This window comes from Propithecus coquereli, unplaced genomic scaffold (genome assembly GCF_000956105.1).
Source record: "Propithecus coquereli isolate 6110/MARCELLA unplaced genomic scaffold, Pcoq_1.0 Scaffold209, whole genome shotgun sequence".
In the NCBI taxonomy this organism is placed as follows: Eukaryota; Metazoa; Chordata; class Mammalia; order Primates; family Indriidae; genus Propithecus; species Propithecus coquereli.
The window spans coordinates 1707443-1731381 of record NW_012145967.1 but is presented as its reverse complement, the minus strand read 5'-3'; the positions used below and the strand labels follow the sequence as shown (position 1 = coordinate 1731381).

General features: G+C 48.8%; 1 protein-coding gene across 3 annotated transcripts in view; it reads right to left on the bottom strand.

Moving 5' to 3' along the window:
• NTM (neurotrimin) overlaps window positions 1-23595 on the bottom strand; it is a 980258-nt gene extending 956663 nt beyond the window's left edge. For 2 of the 3 annotated variants that reach the window (XM_012644302.1, XM_012644301.1), the window contains exon 1: window positions 23192-23595. In XM_012644302.1, the coding sequence (XP_012499756.1) occupies window positions 23192-23273 (82 nt within the window). In that variant the 5' untranslated portion in view covers window positions 23274-23595. The remainder of the gene's footprint in view (window positions 1-23191) is intronic. The other variant, XM_012644303.1, reaches the window with a different exon arrangement.
• Between the last annotated feature and the right edge of the window lie 344 nt (window positions 23596-23939).

The following is a 23939-nucleotide window of genomic DNA, read 5'->3' as shown; positions in this document are numbered from 1 at the left end:
GTTTATCTGCCCAGAACTTGAAGGCACTGGGCATTTTTTAAAAATAAATATAGGCAATCAAAGAACAAATGTGTTGACATCTGGTAGTGGGGACGGGGGCGGAGGAGAAAAAGACAGAGGAAATCAACCAGACTTTACCAACTCCACGGTACCATTCCCCCAGCGAGCAGCGTGGAGGCACCAGCCACTTCTCCCTCTACAGTTTAACTAAAAGGAGCGTTACAGAGGTGAATTAACATTTAAAAAGAATGTAAAAACTCAGAGCTGTTCTAATGATGATTAATGGAGAGCTATAAGGGGGCCGTGACCTGCTAGTGTCATTAAATGGATTGGCAGGTTTCTGAGCATTAATTATAAATAGCCACAGGAGTTCTCCTGCTTAACAGAATGATGATAAATCCAAGTCTCTGAGAGAGAAGAAAGGAAACCAAAAAGCAAAAAGGGGAAAAAAGTTTGCATGTGAGTGTCTGACTGTGTGTTGCAGGGAGCAAGACAGAGAGAGAGCGCAGAGGGAATGAGATAAATGATAAATTAGACCCTGCCAGTCAATCACATTTTCTAAATGTTTTATGTCCCAAAAGCTATAAAAGCAATATTCCTCTCTGCCCTTATTGGAACCATTTCTGTTCCGCAATCACATCAGTTTCCTTGGGGATTTCAACTGAAATGCGCTTTGCCTTTTCTGTTATATTTACTCTCCAGCCTGTGACCAAGGAAGGGTCAGAGTCCCCACACAAAAGGGCCAGAGAGACACCCAGTGACCAGGAGAGTGGTGGGCGGAGTGAGGGGTGCTGGCGGGGGCCGTGAGGAGGGACTCCCTGCTCCTGCTGCCACCTGGGCAAAGTAAACAAAAGCGGAGGGGCTTTCGGTTCCCATCCTGCGATGGCCTCAGAGAAAGGTCCAGTGCCTAACACGGTAGCTGTGAGAGCTCCCCAAAGCTTTGTGGACTTAGTAGACTATGAGCGCCATGAGGGCAAGGACTGATTTTTTTTCGTCTGTTTTATTCACTGCTTCACCCCCAGAGCCTAGAACAGCACCTAGTGCCTCACTGGCCCTCTGCAGACATTAATATTTGTGGAATGAGGGAGGAATGGACTAACTTACCCATGACTGAGAATGCATGCAGGCCTCATTCCAGAGCCCAGGTCAGTGCCAAGGAAGCTGGGTTCCGCGGGGCCTCTCAGCAGCTGGGCATTCGGGTGAGGAGCACGCCCCTGTGTGCAGAGGCTCTCCTTCCCAGACAGCCGCCATCGGCCCTGCAGTGGTACGACGCGGCTTTTCTCCTAGCCTGCTCTTGGACATGCCCTCAGCTTCACTGCATTTCAGGGCTGGCAGGTGAGAGCCCAGAAAGGTGAAGGGACTGATCCGAAGGCACTCAGCCAGCTAGTTGAGGGGCCAAGGCTGAGTCCCTTCCAGTTTTCTCTTCGTTGTGCACCCTGCCTCTCTCCCTCTCCCTTGGCTTCCCAACGGGTGGGCCAAGCGCTCTCGCCACTTAGGGGGCTGTGTGCCGGGTGAAAGGCTGGTCCAGGGATGAGCAGCTGTCCCCGGGAGGCCCTCCAGAGGTGACCAGGCTCCTCTGGGCCTTGGGATGACCCCTGGCAGAGAAGAGAGGAAGACAGAGGCTGGGGTAGGGAGAGAAATGAGAGAGGCTGGGGAGAAGGGATGGAAGCAGCCAGGGTCGGGAGTAACGGACACTCCCGGAAGATGCTGTGTTTTTTGCGTGCCGTTCCTTTCCAAGGCTTTCCACTGCAAGTCATTATTTCAGCTGATTGGAAAATCGTGTTGAAAGACCTGCTTCTCCAGTACAATTTTCTTCATATCCTATTAGTTGCAATACAATTACAGAGAATACATCAATTCCTGGCCTGCCTGCTGTTGCTGCCAGAGCCGCCTATTAAAAAGCGGCCTTATTAATGGAATTGTACATCTAGGATTAATCGGCTTGCGTTGGCCATTTACATTTCTCATTCCACAAGCACTTTTGTTTGCTTAATAGGCTGAAGGAGGTAGGAAATGACACAACAAAAGCCTCTCCCAATTGCCACGCGTATCACTGGTGGATTTAATATCCCTTTCCTTCTTTCATCCTCAAGTGCTGCACAGGGATAAGATCTGGCACATGCCACTGGGGAGAAGCGAAGCCGCAGCCAAACAGTGATTGGTGGGAACGAGGCAGGAAGGACAGGTGGGGACAGCTGCCCCGGCCAAAGGAAGCTCTTGGCGCTGCTGGGGAGAAGCACAGGCCCTGCTTCCTGTTCCCTCTGGGGGTGAGGGAGGAGTAGCATGGGGGGCCCAGGAAAGCAGGACCCCAGGAGGGACAGGGGAGGGGAGAGGGGAAGTCGCCCTGCACTAATGGAAGGGACACGATCTCCCTTTGGCCGAGTCATCCTTTATCCAGGCCCAGGTGTAATCCTGGACCTTCCCCACCCCCATCTACGCATTCCTCCTTCACTTCTCTATGGTTTAGGGCTACTAAATTCCAAGTCACTCCGCTATTATGCCAAGCAAAGCACAGTGTGCCATGAAGGAGACCATGTGTGGGAGGCGAGGGAAATCACACGGGTACATTGGCTTTCTTTTGTGCTTTTGGCATGGACTAATGTGACACTTTGGGGGTTCTCTTTAGAATTCGGGGAAGGAAAATTAAGAGTGTCATGGCACAGTCCTTGAGTTCACTGGATTCCAGGAGACCAGCTAACAAGTGGATGTCTGTGCAGCAACAGTCTGCCTAGGAGAGGGTGTTCCAGAGAGAGATCCCAGCCCATGAGAATCACCCCAGCACGTGATAACTGACCCCTGACTGCAGGGGAGTGGTGCTGAAAGTAGGGTAGAAGGGAAGAGAGGATGCTCTAGGCCTCCTTCATCCACATCAACTCTCTGAAGCGTGGGTATGATGCATTTAACCATATGCGTGCCTTCATTTACCTCTTTGTTAAAGAAGGCGAATCCTGATCCAACCCCTGTTGGCTCAGGGAGTTCCCTGGGATATCAAAGAGCGTCGCAGGCACCCCAGGGAAAAGTTGCTCAAGAATAATAGAACTGGGGCCTCTTAATCAAATTCTGATCTCAAGAGAACTCAGCTTCCCAGACTTGCAGAGCAGAATGGGGCCTGAGAGGAGGAGGACAGGTAGGTTCTGCCACTGGGCAGTGCTTCTTCATTAAAGGAAGAGGCAACAGGTGTCCAGCCTGGCCAGGGCAGAGGACGGATTTCCTCTTCCCAGGCAGGAGACCACCAGCTCCTCCTGCCCTCTCCTCTCCCTGCTCCCGGAGGTGTTGCATATAAAAACCCATCCTTCCAAAGGCGCAGCTTGATTGAATTTGCTTCCTCCCTTCCCCCACCCCCACCGATGAGCCAGAGAGGTCTGTGCAGGTCAGAAATGATGGACAGCTCAGGCGTACAAAGCCCAAACCCCTTCCCGGCCAGGGGCCCTGCGGTTACACAGAGGGCTCCCGTCCCCGGGACGATAGCGCTGCGGCAGCAGAGCCAATGTATGCTGAAGCGCTGTAATACAGTATGACTTTTTGCTTTAATGGAATTTTCCTAGACCACTAGGAAAAAAAGACTCCATTAACCACACTACAAAGGCCTCTACTTATTAGTATTTTAGAACACTGGCAAAACATTTCTTGAATCTAATTATTGCTGACAAATATGAAAATTGAAATCAAAGTTAAATTTTCAGCTACAGTGCCTCATATGCCAGCCTTCTCTGACTTCAACCATTGCATCAACACATTGATTCTTCCAGTAGTTCCAGCAGCAGGTTGGTTATTTTCCCTCTCCCCTCGTACCGCCCTCCCGCCTCCCTCCCCCACTCCTTCCCTGCGCGGCCCTGTACCTTTGGAAGCATTAAATCTGACATATTCATCTTGCTGCCGGGCACTGGGTAACTGCCTTTATGTTTACCTGTCGCGGGTGCAGAAATGAGCTGAGGTGGGTGCTGGGGAAGCTGCTTCCGGCCCCCGCCCTCTCCTCCCACCCCCAATCCTAGCCGCCTTTTTTTCAGGTAAAAGTCATTTGACTGATTTCAAATTCCTCATGATATCAGGACAGAAAAAAAAAAGGGGGGGGACTTGTCAACACCTTTCTTTCTTTTCCTCTATGAAGCACACTGTAAAAATCAATCCCTTTTGTCACTTTGCTCTGCTTGCGAGAATGTTTAATGGATGTCAAGGGAGCTAATGATCGCTGGTAGAAAATTCATTTTAGATTTGCTATTTATAAAGTACTCAGTACTCAGGTGGGAAATTAACATGAGGCAAGGAGTGGGGTGGGGAGGGGCCCAGCTGGCAGGAGAGAGCCGGGCCCTGCCGGGTTGGCAGTGGCTTTGTGTAGGTGGCACACAAAGCATCAGGGGACAGAAGCCCATGTGCAGAGGGTCCGTGTGGGGTCATGCAAGAGTCTAGGCTCAGGGAACACACAGACCTGGGCAAGTCGACCTTCCTGAGCCAAAATTTTCTCAGCAGTAAAACAATATCTACAACATCTACCTCACAAGGTTGTCGAAAGGATTAAATAAAATATCACACATGAAACATTTACCAGTGCCTGGCACGTAGTACTAGTACACGCGTCATAAATGTTCAATGTCTTTCCCGCAGCCCCGTGCGGTGAGGAAGATCAGTGCGGTGGGCTAGCACAGAATTGGCTCCAGGACCTCGACTGGAGCCGGCCTTGGTGCTCACACACCAGCCCGCCTGCGAACCCCGAGCCAGCCTTGCCTGGGGCCTGCGGCGTCCGGGCTGTCAGACCAGCCAGCGGTTCTCAAACTGGAGTGTGCATCAAAGCCACCTGGACGGCTTCTTCACACACAGACGGCCGGGACTGCTGGGCCTCACCTGGAGGTGCAGGTCAGTAGGGCTGCGGTGAGGCTCAAGAACGTACATCGCTGACACGTGCCAGGGGGTGCTGGTGCTGCTGGCCAGGGGCCACGCTTTGAGAACCACGGAGACGCACATGCAAACTGCACTGTCTCTCGGAAATGCTGACGCACTGCCGTCTCCCGGGCCTGCATCACTCTTTACTTCCTAGCACCTCCCAGATGGACAGATGGAACAAGTCCTTCCGCAGCTCTGACCTCAATCCAGGACAGGACTCGGAATTTTGAAGCAAATCACCGAATGCTAGTTAATTCCCTCCCAAATTTTACATCACTGGTCAAGCAGAAGAGGCAAGTGCTGAGGTTAATTTTCTGGTTTTCTTCAATGTGTAGCCATGCCTCAGTTTCCCCTCCCTATATGCAATTGGTTCTTCCGGGGCTCAGATGGATCAACTTTGTTCTCTCCCGCAAACCCTCGCGGTCCCACGATGAACTCCAGGTCGGAGTGCTGGTCTGCTCTAGCCCTCACTTTTCGTCTAGTCTCTCCTTTTCCTGGGCTTCCCTTGGATGCTTCTCTGTTATATTTGGATTAACTGCAAATCTCCTTTGATTACTCATCGCTGTCGAAGCAGACAACCTGTTGCCACGTGTTTGATTACCGAATCCCAGGGGAGTTCCGATTTGTAATGCAGCCAGTTACAGTACACTCAGCATCGCACACAGTCGCTGAGCTGCTAATTCATTGTCTAAGAAGTTGCTTTCGGTTTCTGATTTTTCAATAATAAGCTTCTCGCGAAGCCCTAAGCTGTGGAAATAAGCCGAAAACTGCTTTTCCAGTCATTTACATGAACATAAGCAGATAGGGGGTTAGGGGGGTGGGGATGGCTCTGCATGCTATTGCTAGGGCTTTGGAGGGCCCAGGGTAGATCACCTATCACGCCTGCAGGTCTGGAAAGCACACAGGGAAGTAGGCTGGCTTGCAGGAAACCTGACACCAGGGCAAATGATAAATCTTGAAATTTCTCCTGACGCCCGGGCGGCCGCTTTGCCGGGGCCAGGCGGATATTCTGGGCACCAGCAAATTGTTCTGTCAGCAGGCTGCTCCCTCAGCTGCAGCTTGTTAGGAAGCTTGTCATTCATTTCCCAGCCACAGCACCCGGTCCCACCCTCTGAGGTGGCATCTTGTCACCTGGGACAGGTAAGGGACAGGCCCCAGGAAACCTGCCCAGGAGCCAGGGCCCCGGGGAAGGAAGTGCAATCTCCAGGAAGGCTGCTGCTTACTTTCCTGGAGGGGGATGTGGATTCACGGCCTGGCCCATAATAGATGCTCAGTTATTTTAACTGAAGGGAAGACTTTTCTGACATGTGGGCTACTTCCAACCACAATCTTATTTCTTTCTCCCTATATTCATTCTCTCTCTCTCTCTCTCTCTCTCTCTCTCTCTCTCTCTCTCTCTCTTTCCTCCCCCACTCCCTCCCATCCCCCCTCCAAATACGGGTTCAACAAATAATACAATGAGCCAGAAACAACAGCGTTCCTTGTCTTCCCTCCAAATCGCACGCTTCCCTGTAAAAGGTAAGTAACTAGGCTATTAACACTCACTTCTCCCTTTCAGATACTGATTCTGATCAGGCTATTTCCTTTAAGTTCCTAATACTTACGAGCCAAAGGTAGGGTGCCTGACTGAAAACACACACAAAAAAGATGTCCAATTAAATTTGAATTTCAGAAAAATAACAAAATTTCTTATTGTTAGTATGTGCTACACATAAGAAAAAATCATTTGTTTATCTGGAATTTAAATTTATCTGGTGTCCTGGATTTTATTTGCTAAATTTGGCAACCCTAGCAAAAGGAATATGTATTTGCTCACATCGGTAAGTACACGTGTGTACATATTTACATGGCTTACATGCAACCAAGCTCCCTTTGTCTAGGGAGTTGGTGGGTTTTTCTACGGTACATATACTTCAGTGAAACGGAGACCCCTTCCACGAGCAGGGCCAGGACCTCTGCTCGCTCTGACCCCTCGGAGCCCAGCCCTGGAGCAGCCCCACCAGCAAGAGCCCCCTCTGCTTGCACTGCACAACTCCTTTAAGTCCGTGGTTCTCAGACTTTAGGGTGAATCACCTGAAGAGCTTTTTTTTTTTTTTTTAGACAGGGTCTCACTCTGTTGCCTGAGCCAGAGAGCAATGATCACAGCTCACTGCGACCTCCAACTCCCGGGGTCCAGCCATCCTCCTGCCTCAGCCTCCTGAGTAGCTGAGACTACAGGCCTGTGCCACCACATCCAGCTGATTTTTCTATTTTTTGTAGAGACAGAGTCTTGCAATGTTGCTCAGGCTAGTCTCAAACTCCTGGCCTCAAGCAATCCTCCTGTCTGGCCTCCCAAACTGCTAGGATTACAGACTCGAACCAAACCAACATGCCCGACCCTGAAGGACTCTTGAAACACAGATTGTTGGGTGTGGTCCCAAACTTTCTGATGCATGGAGGGCCATGGTCAGGGTATTTGGGGTATCCCTCACTTCGAGCATTTCTCATTTCTACCTGTGAAAAACATTTCAAGTCCTCTCTTCTAGCTATTTCGAAATATACAAATATATGATGCATTGTTGTTGTTAACCACACCCACCCTGTCCTGCCGGCGCTGTTCTCCGTGTTCAGCCTTTCACACTCTTCTCCTGGCCTTATTACTCCATCACCCTCAGCATTAAAATGAAGATGCTGCACTGTGCTCCACCACGCCCATCCTGCAGCACTGCAAAGGCGCCGGGCTGTGGAAGGGCACCGGCGCTCAGTGTTCCGTGGGGCCACGTGGCAGAGTGAGGAGGGGCCGTAGACGGCTGTGGCAGGGAGGTCCAGTCACTAACACCTGCCCTGTCACAAGCCTCAGACAACTCTGGCTTCTAATTTTCCAGTATGTATTGAGTGACAGATGTTTCCACAAACATGATTCAGTTAAACATGCAAACTACATTCCAAGGACATTTAAATGCCCCATTTTATAGATGGGAAAAATAAAGGCTTGGGGGAGAAGTCAATTCCTAAAGTTAGAGTTAATGATAAGACTGGGATGAGACTAGCATATTGTGTTGCTATGGAAATTAGTAAATATATTAATATTTGATGTGGATATTATCTGTAAACTGTAAAGGTAACAATATATCTTTGTAATTCCGCAAAGACTCAATGCGACAAAGGAGTAGGCGGTAGCTCTGGACTTGTTTGGGAGATGGTTCTAGATGACAGGACCAGAACCAGAAAAAAGATGGAGAAAGAAGATAGGGGTGGATCACGTTGCATTTTAAAACCCAGAGAGAAGAGGACAGTACGGGGAAAGAGCAACTGACGTTGCGTGGGTCCTCTGGTTCATCAGCTCTTTCCCCCATTGCACAAGCGACTATACCAGCTCTTTCTTGCTTTCTTGAAAAACCAGCCTGCAGGTACATGGACACACATGTGTGGACCTGGACGCGAGTGTATGCAGACACTCTTTTCCCCACATTATGCTCAGGGAAAATAAAAGCTATCAAACGCAAACTCCTTTAACTTCCTGCCAGCAAGCTTAAAAATCTATCTGCATCCATCCTGTGCCAAGGACAGCTAATTATCTCTTTTTTCTTTTCATTTTTCTTTATTAACGTAACATAAAATTAACCATTTTAAGAGTACGATTCAGCGGCATGCGTACATTCATGAGGTTGTGTACTATCACCACCATCCATTTCCAGAACTTTCTCATCATCCCAAATAGAAGCTCTCTACCCAGTAACTAACTCCTTGTTCCCCCTCACCAGCCTCTGATAACCTATGAATTTGCTTACTCTGGATACTTCGAGTAAATAGAATCAGAAAGTATTTGTCCTTTTGTATCTGGTTTATTTCACTTAGCATAAGATTCATCCATGCTGCAGCTTGTATCAGAATTCCCTTCCTTTTTAAGGCTGAATAATACCCGTTGTGCGTATATGCCACATTTTGTTTTATCTGTTTATCATGGATGGACACTTGGGTTGTCCCTACCTCGACTATTGTGAATAATGCTGCTGCGAACATCGATGTGTAAAAACTCGTTTGAGTCCTGCTTTCCATTCTTGTGGACATAAATCCAGGAGTAGAACTGCCGGGTCACGTGGTGATTCTATGTTTAGCTCTTTGAGGAACCACCAAACTGTCTCCACGGTGGGTTTATCACATTACATGCCCACCAGCAATGCAGTGTTTTACTTTCTCCGCATCCTCTCCAATACTTATTTTCCTTTTTTTTTTTTTGATAATAGACATCACAATGGGTGTTAAGTAGTACCTTGTTGTGGTTTGTATTTGTGTTTCCATAATGACTGGTAATGTTGAAAAACCACAGTTAGACGCCACAAAATAGGTGGCAATGCCTTAACCACATGTGTGTCCTGTGGGCCCGAGGGCCTCTTCCATCCTTATCAAAGGGCATGCTAACATTCCTTCCTTTCATACAACACACTGAGAGAAACCTATCTCTTAATCTCCATCCTCCCCCTCTGCGTGGTGATCGGCCCCGGAATTTGTCCGGGCATGTGGTCGCCCACACTGGATAGTGAGTTTCCCACACTGGCTTACATCCAGATGTGGCAGCGTGACTAAGTTCCGGCCAAGAGGAGGTGAGAAAGGATGCCGCTCGAAGGCCTCTACGGGCTGCCAGGAGGGGGCACTGCACTGTGCACTCTGCCCCTTCTTCCTCCTCTCTCCCCATCCCACTGCGTGGCACACAGGTGTGCCATCCTGGAGCATGGAGCCGAGGCCATGTGCTCAGGCCCAAAGGACAGAAAGGCCTGGGGCCTTGCACTGAGGGAACACTTACCAGCCATGAACAGACAAAGTACAGTATTTCTATGACCAGAGGGACACCCTCTATCTTATTTAAGCCACTCTCATTGCATAGTCTTTGTCATATGCAGCTGGATTCGATCACAACGGACATGCTCAAGTACTTTTCTCCACCCTAACTTTAAATAGTGGTGGAATCATTCTTTCTCCTTTTCAAGACTCGGTCCTCTACCTGTGCTCAGCTTCCACCCTCCTCCCACCTGCTCATCATCCCCGAGGGCCTCCTGTGTCACTCCCTGCTGCGTCCCCTGGCTCTGCCTCCCCTCTTCTGGCCCCTGCCCACCAGCATTCACGCGAGGCCTTCCCATCTGACGAAAGCAACAACAGCATCCTCCCCGACTGCCAAGCCCCTATATCTCCCTACTTTCTCCCCTTTTTAAAGAAAACCTGTTGAAATAATTATGCATATTATCTAACCCCACTTCCTCATCCCTCTTCTGTCTCCCACCCTGTGGCTCCATCCCGTAAGACTGTTCTCCCCAGGAGGATAGAAGATATTCTTGCGACTAAGTATAATCTCCCTTGATCCTTTAGAAGCATTTGACGCTGCTAATATTCCTACTTTCCCCAAACCGACATCCTTTGACCTCGATGACATCATGCTGTCCCGATTGTCCGCATATGTTTTGGTTGCTTCTTGATACTCTGCTTGCCCGTGTCCCTTCTCCTCCCAACTTTTGAGTACAGTGATCTGCCCTCATTTTACATACTCTCCACTCTCTCCCTGGGTAACTAACTGTGTCTGTGTTGAGGACTGTCTTTGTTCAAGCTCAGATATTTCTCCAGAGTTTATTGGAGAGCTCCTGGTTGACCTATCCTGACTCAAATCGTGTTCATTACCGTCTCCCTAAAACCCACTTCTGAGCTATTCACTCAGAAACCAGAAGGCCTCTTATACTTCTCTTCGTCACTCATAATCCTCTTCCCTCTCCATCTCCAAGTCCTAAGCCTCTACCTCTTAACCCCAACTCTCACGTAACTCCGTGTCTCTCCATCTCTGCAGCTCCCACCCCCGTGACCTTGTGCCTAACTGGTTGCAACATCTTCTAGGAGGCTCCCTTCTCTCTAGTCTTGCCCTATTTCAATTTATTTCCCATATTGTAGCGAGAGTGGCACTTTCACATTTTCAACTAACCCGAATTATATTGCTTAACCACCAGAACTGCAAATGGGATCAGGTTAGTATTTGGCACACAACCCCTCAATGCACCTTCTTCCCTCGGCATAAAATCCCCAGTAAGAACCATTCCAGGTCTGACCTCTGCCTGCCTCTCTACTTATGCCTCTTGTCTTTCTGCCTACGTCCCTCCCTCTTCACACAAACACATTCAATCCAGCCAGATTTGAGTTCAGAATCCTGAATTCCTACCATGCTGTCTTGCCTGTAGACTTGGCATATGCAGTCTCCTCTATAACACTCATCTCTCTTCTCACCTGGTTAAATCTACTCACCTTTATCTCTTTAACATGTTTTCCTTCCAGAAAACTTCTCTAAGCTGAAAAATCTTCCAAACGCTGCCATAGCAAACCCAACTTGCTTTTTATCCCAGCACTTACCACATTAAATTGAATTGTCTATTTCATTGTGTAAGAACTGCGCCTGCCTTGTTGTTTATGCCTAGTACACAGTAGGGTCTGGATAAATAATTCTGGAGTGGATGAAATATAAATGTAAGTGAGAACTTGGTCATACCTTCAAATTTATTATGTTACTTTTTATCATTAATTTTAATGATGAGAAGATGACACGTCTATACCATTTGGAGTTGACATAAAGCTGATAAAGACAGCTCATCAGGATTCAAAAATAATCTCAATGGACTTAAATAGTGGACACAGGCTGCAATAAAATTTCAAACACTTAAAAGGAACATTTAATGAGAATTAACTGCAAGCAAGGAGAGGAGAGGTCTTGTGCAATAGATTATTTTGTGAGAAGAAACACGTACAAACTCAACATGAGCCAATGGTGTAGTATGTTCAAAGAAAAACAAAAGAAACTAACACAATAATTGAGTGAATGAACCTATATAACTATAAAGTCCAGAATTCACTAAGTAATAGTCCACTCCCCAGTTTGCCAACCAGATTACTTCTGGAAGAGTCTGCCCTGGTAATACCTGGTAAATTGATCATTATCAAACTATGCATGCTCAGAAGATAGTGGTCAGATGATTAGTGCTCTAGAAACTGTGCCGTAGGATGACCACAGGAAGGAACTAAGAATGTCAAGGTAAGATGAGCAGGTCCGTGATACTCATCTCTTAGAAAGTGGCTCACATAATGTTACTTGTATCCTAGCACTAAAAGGCGGAAGTTAGGGAGAGGCACGTTTTTGTTTCATATGGATTCATTAGAATTGTATTCAGCAGCAAGTAAGAGAAACCTAATTAAATTGAGTGGGTTTTATACCAGGGAAAATAAGTATAGAAATATATATTCTAGAGCTAATACAACTGCTATGTCATCTTGAACCTGAGCTCCTCCTATTACATTGAGTCATATGAAATCGCCTATACTCAGTTGTTTTCGATTTACCAAAACAGCAAGTCTATATGATTTGATCCAAAAGCTTCCTTCTCTGCCATCCTTGACGTGTGTTCTTCGTCCTCCTGTTTTCACATTGGCTCCTGGACCTCCAGGCAGGATTCCAGGCTCCCAGTCAACAAGGGAAAAAGATAAGAACCAAAAAGCCCAAACCATCAGAGTACAATCCTTAACCCCCCACCCGACAATCCTGTGCTCGCAACCTAAGGGCCTGACTGCACTGTGGGGCCACACCCAGCTGTCTGGGACTCTGGGAGGTGCCACACATGGCCCAGTGCTACCATGAAAAGTACAGTTTGTAAAGAGACAGGATAGAATGGACACTGAGGAGGCAGCAAACGTGCCTGCCAGACCAGTAACGTCTTCTCTCACAGAGTTTATTCACTAGGAAAGAGTGTTGACATCAGTTATCCTTAGCTGTATCTGCACAATAGAATCATCTGTTGTTCTTTCAAAACAGAGATGACCTTGCCCTACTCCAACCTACTCAAGGAAGATTTCTGAGTCAGACCTGGGCATCTGCTTATGACAATGTCCAGAGGTGACCCTAAAGGGCCGCCAGAGTGAGACCACCACTCGGGAGTGAGTGTCTGGTCACTGGAACTCTCTGGAATTGTAGAGCAGGAATGCGTGAACATCAGCCAGGTGGGGTTGTTACCTTGGGAGGGAGATGGGGCATGTGAAATTCTCACAGCTCTGGAAGCGGAAAAATGTTTTTGGATTCGATGATTAAAATATTTTGACCTTGGACAAGGCTTTAACAGTGTGAAAAAGTCATGAAAAAATAATGATAAGGTATTTAGAGCCGTCTATTGAGAAGCTTTCAAGGAAAGGGAAGGAGAAATGTAGAACAATTAATTAATTCTTATTTGTTTTAAGAATTAGCAAAATGGTTTATCCGACTGTGGATGTTCCTGCATCACCAATTGCATTAAGAGAAAAGCTGTCAATTAATCTTTACCACATCTGGGCCAAGTTTGCTCTTGACTGTTCAGGAGGAGAGTCAGCTGCCCCAGTGGCCTCCTTCGTGGAAGAAGGAGAAAGAGAGTAGATTTGGAGAAACGGATAAGAAACACTCAACCACTTCATCTTCTCTAAGTGGGCAAGTCTGTCCAGCCACTATCCTCTTTGCTTAGATTCGTGCCTCCTTGTTCCCGTTGCTTCCTCCGGCGCCCGCCTCCCCAGACGGGGAATGTAGGTCCTTCCCCCTGGCCCCACCGATCTGATCCATTCACCACCGCAGGGACTATTTTCTGCTCTTGGGTAGGTTTAGCCTGAAATACTGAGCTACCCGAGTACTACCACCTAGGTGCCTGTAACATATGGTTTATTACTGATTCTAGCCACGAGGCATTACTAGTATGTGGGATAACAGATTTAGGATAAAAAAAAAAGTTTTGTCAGAAGAGATGAGTTGAATCTCTAACAAGCTGACTTTAGAAAGGGTACATTCTGAGGTCAGGCTCTTGTGTACATGGGGAAAAGACACAGGCTTGGGATCACGAAGGGTTGAATTATCAATATTAACAATATCTCACCGTAAGTCAACAGAGTAACATGGGAGCTCAGGCCTTCCTCCCTCCCACTCCCTCCTCCCTGTCCCTTCCTTCCATCCGTGAATAAGGACTGTCGCATTTGTCCCGGGAATGTGCTAAGTGTGCTAGGAACATGGAGATAAGTGAGGCGGTCCCTGCCCTCCTGGAGCGCGCAGCCTGGTGAGGGGCGAAGACATGGAGACAGGTCCCACCCTGAGGTGCTGTGGATGTGAAGGACAAAAGTCAGACCAAAGGCAACAGAATATGCGGGAAGGAAGCGGCGAGGGGTTTCACAGGGGTGCTGAGCCTAGAATTTTGTCTTGAATTATAAAAAGCATTTTGAGGCAGACAGGAGCAGGGTGCAGCCTGAGCATAAGCAGAAGGAACAGCGGGCTCCTGTGCTCTGAGCAGGGGGCGGTAGAAACACCCAAAGGGTCCGAGGATCAGGGAGCAAGCACAGAGGACTAAGGACAGCAGCACCCTGAGGCCAGCCCCTGAGATTGTCACTCAGGTTTGGGAGCAGGAGAGGCCAATCCTATAACATGCTGGGCTACTTAGAATGCGCAGGGAGAAGATGACTTTAAATCAAATACAGAGTAACCAGAATAAATTTAGAGAAGAGTAATCAACGCCCTTTCTACGGACAGTCACACAGAAAACAGGAGGAAAATCTTGGGATATTTAATCTAGTGAAGAGGAGATTTGGTGGAGACAGGGAGGGAATCATGGTTCTAACTGTTTGAAAAACAATCACGTTGCAGAAAAGTGAGACCTGTGCCATGGGTGGTCAGATTAGCAGCAATCATAACACTACTGGGTAATATTTATTGAGAGTTTACTATGTGCCAGACAATATCCAAACACTTTATCTACATTAACTGATTTAATTCTTATAACAGCTTTTCAAGGTAAGTCCTATGAGTATCTCTATTTTGTTGACGAGGAAACTGAATCACACAGAGGTTGATTCATCTGCCACAGGTCTCGAAGTAGGAAGTGGCAGAGCCAGGGTGTGGACCTAGACGATCTGGCCCTGGGGACCCTCCAGATCCAGGGGGAATGGCTGCAACCTGCAAGAAGGGAGACACTGCTCCTTCTCCTACATCTCCCCCTTCCTCTTCTTCCCATCATTGGAGATGGAGGCTGGGGACATATGCAGCTGTGCTGTTGAGGTGTCAGAGCTCAAATTGAAATGAAGCATCTCGAAGGCTCTCCTGAGCCTGAGCTGATGCGACTGGTGGGCCGTCTGGCAAGTGGTGTGAACACTGGGCAGCCGGGTAGGTGTGTGGGCTGCCCAGTGACTGGACTTGGCGCGAAGCTGGGTAGCAGCTCTGCTCCACACGCGCCTCTCGGATCTGCTGCCTCCCCTGGAAAACAAACACGTTTCCATTCCTGCACGCGCTGCGGGAGCCGCCCCGGCTGGGCCGCTAGAGCCAGCATCACTCCTGCCTAACGCGCGAAGCCGCAAAATTGCCATGGAGGTCGTGAGTGTGAGTCTTTATTGACCATGAGAAGGAGAGCAATGAAAGCGACGCGGCTGGATTGCTGATTCCGGGGGAGGGAGAGGGAGGACAGGTAGAAGAGAAATATGCAATTCTCACACCTAAGGGTGGGAGCTTCTGCCCAGCCTCGCCATTGCTGAGCACTCTCCAATCCGGCTCAAACCCATCCCTTCTTGACCCTCAGTCAAATGCCTCCTGAATTTCTCTTGTAGGAAGCCTTGAGGATGGATCAATTAAGAGTCATTATTGTTCCTTATTCCCCCTGCCTGAAGCACCGTGACCAGTTAATCTTTTCCTTCCAGTCCAAGGTTGCCTTATAGATAAACAAATGCATGCATGTATGGGTACCCCATATTGTATATGTGATATAGTATGAAGTGCTCACGTGCACACACACCACTTGCACCTCTGACTCTGTTCATCTGGCTGTGACGCTGTTTATATTCTTAGCTTCCTGCAGGCAGACCCTGGTTCCGAGTATTTTCTTTTAGCACCACTGCCTATCAATAACTATACTCAAGAAGACTATTTGCAGAATTGCCAAATGTTGAACTTGGAATGAAACACGAAAATCTTTTAGGCCAATTGCTTTATTTTAGAGTAAGGAAACTGAGGCCCCTTTAGAGGATGTGTCTTACCCAAGGTCTTAGAACGTTTTCAGATGGGCTGAGAAGTATAGTTTTCAATCTGGCTACATATTAGGCCCTCTTGGAGAGCTCTTAAAATTATCAGTGTAGGGCCCCATCCAAAGAGATTCTGATTTAATTGGTCTGTGATAGGGTCCAGAAATTGGTGTTTTTGTAAAGCTCCTAGGCAATCCTATGGTACAGCAAGCTTGCAAACCATTGGCTCGGAGAGTGAGAGTACCGCAAATAAATGCAGATTGCACCTACCCATGAGGGCCTTTCTGACTTCTGAGATCCGGTCATGAGACGTATAATTGCTCTAGGCTGCTGAACTTGGAAAAGTCCTGTGTCCATGAGGAGGGTAATTACCTGTTCTCGTACATGAGAAGAACTAAGAATAATTCCACCACCATGAGGGAAATGCAGAGAGCAGTAGACCTCCCAGAGCATCTGGGTGCGGCCATAGTACACAACCTGAGCATAAGAGCAGCTTTGTTTTCTCTGGGCACAGATAGCTGAAAGCACAAGTAGATGGATTAAAGGAAGGTGGGTGTACAGAAGAACAACTGTACAACGCGATGCCCCAAACATTGTGTAGTGCCAGAGGAGAGCAAATAAATTCCTCTGGTTAATGCTGCATTTGCATTACTCCAGGACCCTAAATCAGCATGTGATGAGTGGGTAGCAAATAAAAGGGGTTCTCCAAAGGGAGGTTATCTTAGATCTACCCTGAGATATGAATCCCTCATAGAGGTCGAATGAACAGCATTTACCTCATACAGAATAGCTGTCTCAGGCAAATTCTTCCCTGGTCTTATCTAAAGTGTTCTCCCTTTATCTTGTCTGCCCTCTAGTTCTGTGCAGGAGGCAGGGCATAAAGGAGGTGGTTAGGCCAGACAGGTGGCAGTGGTGTTAAGAATCAACCAATAACTCGAATGACACAAGGCAGTGGTCACAAGGCCAATTAACTCGCACCAGCTTTCCCCATCCTGCATATATCTCAAGGCACATCAGACATCCATGAGCTCCTTCCTGGCAAGGAGCAATGTGGAATCACAAAGGAGCACCTCTGATTTATTGCAACACAGAGCCAGGGTGTGTGCATCCCCCACTGGGGCTCCCTGGCTCAAAACAAGGATTGCGGGCTACTGACTTTCTTGTCCTCCCGGCATCATTTGCACAGGAGACCAGAGGCTGTGCCATGGAGTCTTTACCCTTGCTTCTGGTCCTCTTGTTGGTGCTTTAAGTTTATTACAAAGGAGGGCAAACCAAGACAATCTGGGAGATTGCGCTAGATCTTGGGTCTTATCCTATAGTTTTTAGTTGTATTCCCCACACCTAAAACAATGCATGGAATTTAGAAGGCATTCAACAAACGTATGCTGGTCATTGGACCAATGGACAAATAAACAACTAGATAGATTTTGTACTGGGGTCAGAGTTTGGTGACGATCCCAAATGAGCAAAGGAAGCACCCAGAGAGGGAATTTGAATGAGCAAGTAAAGCCTAAACAGCAGCCTTTTGATTAGTCTTTATTACCACAAAGGGCAATATTCTCACAGAAGCTAAAAAAAAAACAAAAAAAATCAAATTTAGTAACCTAAGATGTCCATAGTAACAGAGCTGAAGAATGTGTTTTCCAATATTTGATTTCTTAGCTTGACAGTCTCTCTTGAAATACTCTCTTCTCAGCACTGAAAATGCGAATCTTTGTTGGTTTGTTTTGCAGTTTGCAAATGACTTACAGAGTTCTTCTGGCAGGGTTTCTGTTTTCCTCTCACAAATAAACAAAAGGCCATTTCTCTAATATGACTTAAGTAGGAGAGATTCTGTGATCTCCTGTCATGATTTTGAAAGGAGGAGGAAAGGAGAAGAGAAAAGGAGGGGCAAGTAGAAAGAGGAAGAAGAAAAACAGAAAGAAGCAGAGTCTGGAAGCTGAGAAAAAAAGCAGGAAAGAGGCAAAGATAAATTGGGGATGGGAAATTAGAGTGTCAGGGACACGAACAGCAGAGGACTCTGTAATCAACATGACCCTGCAGATGCTCACTGGGGAGACTGCGCTCACCAGGGTCCGTTGGGACTCTCCCCCATTCCACCATGTCACCATGTCACCATGTCACCAGGGCTCCTTGTGAACTGGAAAGACAGACTCCCCTCCTCCTCCTGGGCAAGGCTGCATGTGCGGAACAACCCCTGTGAGCTTGACCTAGATCTGTCAACTGATCAATTACTTTTCCCATAGAGGAGAAGGGGAAAGGAAAGGAAGAAACAAAAAGGGAAAGAGAAAAAGAGAAAGTGGAGAACAGAGAAGGGGGAGGGAGAGGGCAGAATGAGAGAGGGAGAGAATGAGGGAGAGAGAATGAGAGGAAAAGTGGGTGCAGTCTTGTATTTTTTAAATTTAATCAATGATAGCAAGAACAGGCTTAATCCAGGAGAGTGCGTACATACGTGCATACATATGTGCAAGGAAATATAAAGCTGTCAGAGGTTACTGACCACAATCACAGGCAAGGAGGAGGCTGGAGTTTTATTTTCCCACCTTGCCAGTCCAGATTAGCTGTTTTTTTCCCCCACTGAAACACCTACCCCCAGCTCCCACCCTCCCCAGGGCTCCCTCTCTACCTCTCACTGCCAACATTGCTCTGGCAGGCAGGAGCCTCCTTTTACAAATGGGTGGGAGCACGCTCCCTTCAAGTTCCTTCTAGAACCCCTCTGCCCATCCCAGGGCCCCTCTATGGCAGAACGAAGCATCCTCCACCAAGGCAGAGGAGATACAGGGAGGACCGCTGGGGTGGCCCCTCCGCCCCTGGCCAGCCTGTATGCCGTCGACTTCCTTACGTTTGCAGGCTTCATTTTTTATGTTTAATTTGTTTTATTGAATTTCAAATGACTATAGACATAAAGTAAACATGTAAAAAGACAATAGAGCAGAAAGGAAGTAAACTGCATAAATACAACCAGTCTCAGCATGGAGTTCCACTTAGCACCACATGTTTGGAGTGTTACAAGCATTAATGAGTCCTTACAACACCCAGGGGAGTCACTCCCCGGCCTGGCGGGCAGGTGGGGAGACAGGCGCACAGAGGGAAAGATATTCCCTACAGAAAACACAGGGCAGTTTCAGCTCAGATGTGCATGTTCCCCACCGAGCTGTGCTCAGGCCCCTAGAATTGGCTTGAAACCTGAAGGCCATGCACGTCAGGTGTTTGAAGAGGCTGTGGGACCTCTGCTGAGGCTGGATAGAAAGGCAACGTGTTTTGTTTTATTTTATTTTGCATCTTTAGCACTGTAGTTGGTGGGCAGAAGCAGGCGTGAGCGCCAAAACCAAAACACTTGGGAAGGAGCCAAATCCCAGACCTGTTCATTGCATCCAACGTGTGCTTCCTCCGGGAGTGGACAGCGAGAGCAGCGCAAGTCTCTCCGCCACGTGTTTCTTGCCCATGCCACAGTTATGTGTCCTGCCCACATTGATTCAGAAATTCTGCCACTTCTTGGGGTATTGAGAGAGCTCATTTCGTCCAAAGGGATTAACCGTGGCTAAAGCCAACCCCAGTTTAGTGGGTCCATCCATGAAAGCAATCAGCACCAGCACTGCCAGGATCATGCGCGTACAGAGTAGGAACCCAGGGAGTTGACAGGAGGCAGTCTAGGCTGGAGCACCTCAGGCAGGAACCAAGACAGACACGTAAAGACGCTGTTTGGGACCCTCAGTTGATACCAGTGCTATGGCAGAAGCTTACTGAGAAAGAACAGAGTCAGAGGCTACGCATCTCGGATGACGAGAAGGGGTTCGTAGGCTTCCATGTGGCTTTAAATGAACTGAAAAAGGAAGAGTCAGTACGAGGACCAGGTCTGCTGCAATTGTAAGAAAGGCCTTCGTGCAGCAAGGTCAGCCCTGGGACTCCCCAGCCCCTCCAGCCAGGGCTCAGAGGACCGTCACTGTTGAGTTGGCAGCTCGGTGCACGGCGAGCACGTTCCCCTTTGTGAAGTCCCTCTCCCCTGCTGCCACTGCGGCGCTTCCAAGTGCCCACGGCGCCTGCGTCAGGCCCGGGGCCCGTTACCCACACCGGCTTTTCCACTTTGCCAGGAAACGTCGTTGTGGTCTCATCTGCCTCCCTCGCATCTCAGCAGCGCTGCCCGGCTCAGGCTGCTGCTGGCGCCGCGTGCCTACCGGTGCTTGGCAGGAGCGCGGCGGTCTGCCCGGCTGAACGGTGCCCGCGTCCCGGGCGCTGAGCACAGAGGAGGGTGAACTTAGCCCAGTCCCCTTTTCCTTCTGCTCTGCCGCGCCCGTGCCTCGAGCAAGCAGATATGTCGATGTGGGAGGTGAGGAGATGAGGACAACTTAGAAAGGTAAGAGAGGAACCTGGCCAAGCTCCTCGGAAGGTGTTAAAAGGAACAATAATCCTTCGAAGGTGAAATGGTCGAGTTTCTAGAAAGAGAAAAGCCGCAGCAAAGCCAGTCATTCCTCTCAGAGCCTCTCAGTGGCAGAAGGTGGGCCGTGGGTGTGCCGACAGGGACAGCGCCTAATCCTGCTCCCTGGCACCTGTTCCCAGGAAGGGAAAGAGGAGCCTCTAGCTAATCAACCCGGGCCCATCTTAGGGCCAGAGCCCCTGGGAGCTAATCACCCCTCCCTCCAGCACCACTAATCAGTGCTGATGCCCTCGGACACTGCCCCACCCCCGCCCCCTCTAAGCTGGATCACGGTTGCTGGTTGGCTTGGGGGGAGGAATAGGTCAGGGAGGGGTCCTCAACCTGCCACTAGCACCAGACACCTTTTCAAGAGGCAGAAACACAGGAAGTAGCAGCTCTAGGAAGAGCCAGCTTAAAACAAAAACAGAGGAGAAGGAAAAATTGCCTTGGAATGTGTACTGCATTCTAACTAGTCCCACTGGGTCAATGCAATAGGGGTGGATTATTGCAGGCAAGACCTGGGCTGCCTCGGTAATTCTGCAAGTTTGATAAGAGATAGCTGGCACTCGGCTGTCCTCCCCGAAAGGGAAAACAGACATCACCTTTGCCGTGTTCCACTGGCATGAGCTATGAGGGTCTTTGGGGGTCATTCTGCCTTAAAATTGGGCAGCCTCATTCTACCATGACACACTGACGCCTATTCAGGGCTGAGCGGAGGTGGGTAGTACAAATAAGGCCATCGCTCTTCTTAGGAAATTCAGGATTTGGTAGAATGTGAGGAGGTCTGAGATATTCTCATCACCACCGCCCCTACCCCAAGATAAAAATAAGACCACAAAATCAGATTTCACCCTGAAGAAATTTGCACTACCACTTTCTACTCATCTATTCAGGGATGATTCAAAGTATGAGCAAATATTATGCTTCCCTGCATTTATTCTGATGAAAAAAAAACCTCACGTATGCTAATTTATATGTAAATTCAGAATGGCCCTGGGGGTCCTGGCAGGCAGCCAGTGGGGCTGTTGATGGTGGAAGTTTGGTCATTGTCTCCAGTTCGATGTTATAGATGGAAAAGACACAAATCTCAGGACAGATGGAAATTATCGAGGGCTTGGGACCCTCCCTCTCTCTACCCTGCCCCTCGCTCCACCCCCTGCGTAGTTAGTTTTCATTTCTGTTGTCAGCACGGCAGGAGCTGTTGCCCTGAAGGTGCCTGGTCCTGAACTCAGTTTCCCCACGGCCAGGGGTAGGGCTCTGTTCTCAATGCACGAGTCCCCGCACAGCAGAACAAGCAGGGTGCACACGCACACCCAGGCACACACATGCACGCACACACGCTGATGCCGCTTCATGTTACATAAGAGGAGTCAATCAAGGATGCCTCCAAGTTGACTCGCTTCACTCTTAACACCCACCAATGCCCCAGGGGAGAGGAGAGAAATCCGGAGGCCTGTGCCCCCTGGGGATGGGTGCTGCAGGCAGCCTCATGGATATCCCTGCAAGATCCACCCCCTGGACTTCCTTGTCATCCAACACAGACACCTCCAACCCCCCCTTGCCTTCCTCCCGGAGCCCCAGCCAAGGGTGCACACAGTTTATTCCTTCCAGCCTGGCCCCTCCATCCACCTCATGTGCATCCGCACCGCAGCCATTGCAACCTATGCCACAGGGACGGCACCAGTCCCCAACGCCTGACCTCAGGCAGGGGTCAGCAGGAATCGAGCTCGGGACTCAGTGAAGACCATGAGAACTCCATACTGCAGAGGGAGAAGAGCGGGATGTGGGTGGGACTCCATCATTTTTCACTCTCTCAGATGGAACTTTTCCTCTGGGAATACAACAAACAGCAGAGGGCTGAGCCTCACATCCCTTGGGAGGGTTCCTCCTGGCGAGCCCTGCCGGACCACCCAGGGAAAGTTTCTCAGCCCCTCTCAATCCTGCCAGTTCAGGCATCTTTAACACGAAAGAGGCAAACCGGATGCCCCGAAGGACAGGGTGGTGGGAACAAGCAGGCTAGCGGTAACTGCTGCTGGAGCAGACGTGAGAGCTGGGACAGGGCGTGGGGGCTGCACGGTGCAGCAAACGACCGAGATGGAGGCAGGTTCCGAAGGCACAGAACACACACAGGGAACATCAAAGCGCACTCAACTGCAGCCCCAGGGCTGGGGCTCAGCTGATAAATAAACAAAAAATTAGTATTCCACTCCACTCTTCTTGCCTCTCTCCCTTCAAGAAAAGCTTTTTGGAATTTCAGAGCCCCACCTCCTCTCCCCTTTATCTGATTATTATCCACAGCCCCCAACCCACCCCTGCCACAAACACGCCCCCAAACACATTCAAAACTAACACAGTTGCCCACCACTGCTGCAAATCGATGCGTCCCTTGGAGCTGACCAGAACCGTGCAGGAGGCACCTGATTATTTCCAGCCTGCATTTCCCCCGTTCACTCCTTTCAGAGCTTTGCAAGTTCACTGGCGGATATTTAAAGTTTCCTCTTGTAATTTCTTCCCAGTCGCATAAGCAACACATTAACAACCCCGCCGCCCTCCGAAGCTGTAATTTCCCTGCTCACATGTGTGCTCCGTTGTGTGTGTGTGTGCAAGAATGTGCATGAAGCGGGGAGCCCAGCACGTAACCACAGACCTAAAAGGAACACCAACACGTTTCGCTTATGCATATACATCCCCACATTCCGGCAGCAGCCAGAATCAAATCGATATTCTCACAGCCTGGCCGCGGAATGAATCCCAGCCATTCCGTCTGAACGCTGTCTCCTCCACCTGCAAGCCGCGCAGCCGAGCCGGCTCGGGAGGCTGCGAATCACATAAACACCCTGTACGGCTCCTGCTCACCGCAGGCAACACAACGGCAGCTCTTACCTTGGAAGAGACACAGAGCGGCCAGCCCCGTGAAGACTGCCCAGGAGACAGAATTGTGCATTTTTGCCTGGAAGGTTTTCATGATTTTTTTTCTTCTTCTTTTTCTTCTTTTTTGTCAGATTCGGTTTTTTTCTTTCTTTCTTCCCCGGTAGATTGTGTTGCTCTCAAGCTCGTGCAAGGAGATTTAAATCCACTGTTTTGCTGAAGGACACGAGAAAGCCGAGGGTGTGAGAGAGTATGACTTCTCCGTAATTATCTCCACTCATACTCTGGCACTGAGACACATTGTACAATCTGGCCCTGGACAGCCCTCCTACAAGCTGCAATCATTGGTTCTAATCCAAGGATTGACAGAGCTACAACACACGCGCGCAGGCACACGCGCACACACACACACACTCTCAGGAATCATTTACTGGGCAAATCAGGCTAGCTGATTAAAGAGACAGGAGCCTGGAGAGAGAGAATGATAAATGCCACTTTGCCCCTTCTATATTACTTTCATTTTTTAAACTGACAGTCTCTGAGCCCCAAGCACCAGAAAATCCCTTTCCCCCTGGCATTCCTTGGCCTCCTGAACTCAGATTCCCCGTGCACTGGAAAAATCCCATAGCCAGCCATGGCTTAGGGGAAATTTTAAAGGGACATTTTCATGCTCAGTGAAACTTGCAAAGATGAGTCAAATTTCATTTGCTGGTACCTATTTTCCTCTCCAATGGCAATATCATTCAATGACAGATTTTTTTTT